General features: G+C 39.9%; 1 protein-coding gene across 1 annotated transcript; it reads left to right on the top strand.

Moving 5' to 3' along the window:
- On the top strand, window positions 1-2,998 carry LOC127561240 (olfactory receptor 1020-like). The gene is made up of 2 exons (XM_051996535.1): window positions 1-132; window positions 2,042-2,998. Exons 1-2 carry the CDS (start codon window positions 1-3, stop codon window positions 2,996-2,998), a joined length of 1,089 nt encoding a protein of 362 aa, XP_051852495.1.

The raw sequence follows: 2,998 nt of genomic DNA, 5'->3' as shown, positions 1-2,998 counted from the left end.
ATGACCATCAGTGCTTATGGTAGGATCAATATGAACCCTAATGGGGCTAAAAAAAATTATGAAAACCTGAAGACCTTTATCATTAATGTGCTGAAAGACAAGCTTGTAATTCTGGGTGACTTTGAGACAAAAGTAGGCACAGCCTATCAGACACAGCAGAGAGCCATTAGGAGGAATCAAGTTGGAAAAGACAATAGCAATGGTCACTTACTACTGTAGATTGGTATGTCTCATGTCTTCATCACCAACATCATTTACCTAAAAGCAAAAAAAGTTTGTGAATTTATCTTCCTAGCAAATATTGACATTTAATAGACTATGTGTCAGTGTAATGAGAAAAGCCATATAGGATGTAAGAGTGATAAAGGTGATATGTGGCAGAGTGCTGGACTGATCATAGACTTATTCTTTCCAAACTAAACATTTTATTCAAGAAAAGCAGCAGTCTAAGCCAAGATGTCTATAAGAGGATATCATGTCATCAGGTTAAAGGGCTTCTCTGTGTTGATACACTTAACACCAAGTCAGTAGACTTGGAAGGGACTCTGACTCAACCCATGGTGGAGCAGAAAAGGAGTTCGCTTACCTTGACAGGGAACATACTTTCCAGGGATGTACATGCAGATGAAGAGGTTGATGCACATATTTCCAGAATTAGCTCAGTGTTTGGGAGGTTCTGAAGCAAAATGTGGGAGAAATATTAGGCTGCTTATTAAACTGAATGTTTACAGAGCTGCTGTCAGCTTATGAAGCCTGGACAGTATTATCAGCACCATGCCAGGAAATGGAATCACTTCCATTTGAATTGTCTTAGAAAGTTTATGAAGATGATCTGGCAAGATACAATACTGGACCCAGATGTCCTTTCTTGAACTAGACTCTTAGTATCCAAACTCTGCTGCAGAGAGCAGAACTCTGGTGGACTGGCCATTTATTTGAATGCCAGACATATGCTTGCCTAAAAGACTATTTTGTGGAGAACTCATAAAACACAAGAGATCCCATGCTGGTTGGAGGAAGGGACACTCTCAAGATCTCTCTGAAGAACTTTGGAATTGATTACATTACATGGGAAGCACTGGCAGAGAATCATCCAACATAGTGTGTATCAAAGAAGGTTCTGTATTCTATGAGTAGAATTGCAGTCATTCAAAAGAAATTTGAGATGCACAAATTTAGAGACAACTCCCAATGTTCCTATAAAGCATTTGTGCCTGACCTGTCACATTGCTCTGGTTAGTCACAGAAACACTGGACTTTGATTCCAACAGTGATATCATTTCAATCTTTTTCAAGAATAAAGAATAGCAGGGGCAGCTAGGTGGCGTAATGGTTAGAGCACTAGCTCTAAAGTCAGGAGAACCTGAGTTCAAATGTGATCTCAGATACTTAACACTTCCTAGCTGTGTGACTCTGGGCAAGTCACTTAACACAATTGCTTCAGGGGAAAAAAAGAATAAAGAATAATAACCAACCAACTATGGTTGTTGTTTCCATTGTTACTCTTGTAGGCATTGTACATATTTTCTTGGCTGTGCTTAAATCATGTGACCCATAAGTTCACATAAATCTTTCCATACTTCTTTGTTCTCATCTTGTCTACTACAATTTGTTTAGACCTTTTTGAACCAATAAGGTATTTTAAAATATATTTTCCTTTGCTTGCCTTTGTTTCAATAGTTTATTCCTATGTTAAAAAAAATAGCTTGAGGAATTGCCTTTGCATTTATCCACATCATTCTCTTTTGATAGCTCCCCTTTTTTTATTGTGGTCGAGTGTTTATGTCTTCAGTATGTTGGGTCAGAAAAAGGAATGAGATCTTCTCTGAAGTCCAGTGTAGCATTTCTCATTGTGTACTTTGAACTAAAAGAGTCTTGGAAAGGAGAAAGAATGAACTCAATGTAAGATCCCAAAGTTAATGTTGCTAACTGTTATTAGTAGGAATAGGGATTGTTTTCATCTTGTGAATTCATCTTGTGTTTAGTCTCAGTTTCTATTGGCCAACTGTTGTATCTCCTATTTTTCTTTTCAGCCATTAAGGAATTCAGAGAAAGGGAAAATCAAACAACTGTCATGGAATTCATCTTCCTGGGATTTTCAAATCACCCTAACCTTCAGGGATTGTTTTTTCTCTTGTTTTTAATTATTTACTTGGTAACCATCCTGGGAAACACTCTTATATTAGCTGCAATCAGGGTCAACCCTGTTCTTCACACCCCTATGTATTATTTCCTCAGTAATTTGTCTTTCCTGGACATTTGCTATGCCACAACCACCCTCCCCGTCATTCTAGTGAATTTCTTTCGAGAGAATAAGACTATTTCCTATGAAGGTTGCCTATCCCAGGTCTTTTTCCTTGTTACCTTTGCAGGCTGTGAGTGTGTCCTGTTGGCTGTTATGGCTTATGATAGATTTGTAGCCATTTGCCATCCATTACGCTACCCAGTCCTCATGAGCAAGAGAGTCTGTGCATATTTAGTAACTGGGTCCTGGTTATGTGGGTTAGCGAACTCACTGCCACATACAGGGCTGACAGCAACTCTCACTTTTTGTGGCCCCAACCAGATCAGCCATTTTCTCTGTGATATCCCTCTGTTCCTGAAGCTCGCCTGCTCAGATACTTCAGCCAATGAGGTTGCCCTTTATGTATCAAGTGCTACCATTGGTCTGAGCCCCTGCCTATTCACTGCTATGTCCTATATCCTCATTATCTCTGCCATTCTGAAGATCCAGTCTGCTCAAGGGCGGCAGAAAGCCTTCTCCACCTGTGCCTCTCATCTCACTGTGGTGGTCATTTACTATGGAACCATCAACTTCAACTATGACCGGCCCAGCTCAGGCTACTCCTTGGATGTGGACATCCTGGCCTCTGTTCTGTTCTGCATTGTTACCCCCATGTTAAACCCCATCATCTACAGCCTGAGAAACAAGGAAGTCAAGAATACCCTGAAGAAACTATTTGAAGGGTTTGTGTCATCCTGTGGTTCAAGAGTTTAA

The sequence above is a fragment of the Antechinus flavipes genome, chromosome 4 (genome assembly GCF_016432865.1).
Source record: "Antechinus flavipes isolate AdamAnt ecotype Samford, QLD, Australia chromosome 4, AdamAnt_v2, whole genome shotgun sequence".
NCBI classification, from domain to species: Eukaryota; Metazoa; Chordata; class Mammalia; order Dasyuromorphia; family Dasyuridae; genus Antechinus; species Antechinus flavipes.
Note: the sequence above shows the minus strand (reverse complement) of the source record. Positions and strands in the feature narration are given on the sequence as shown.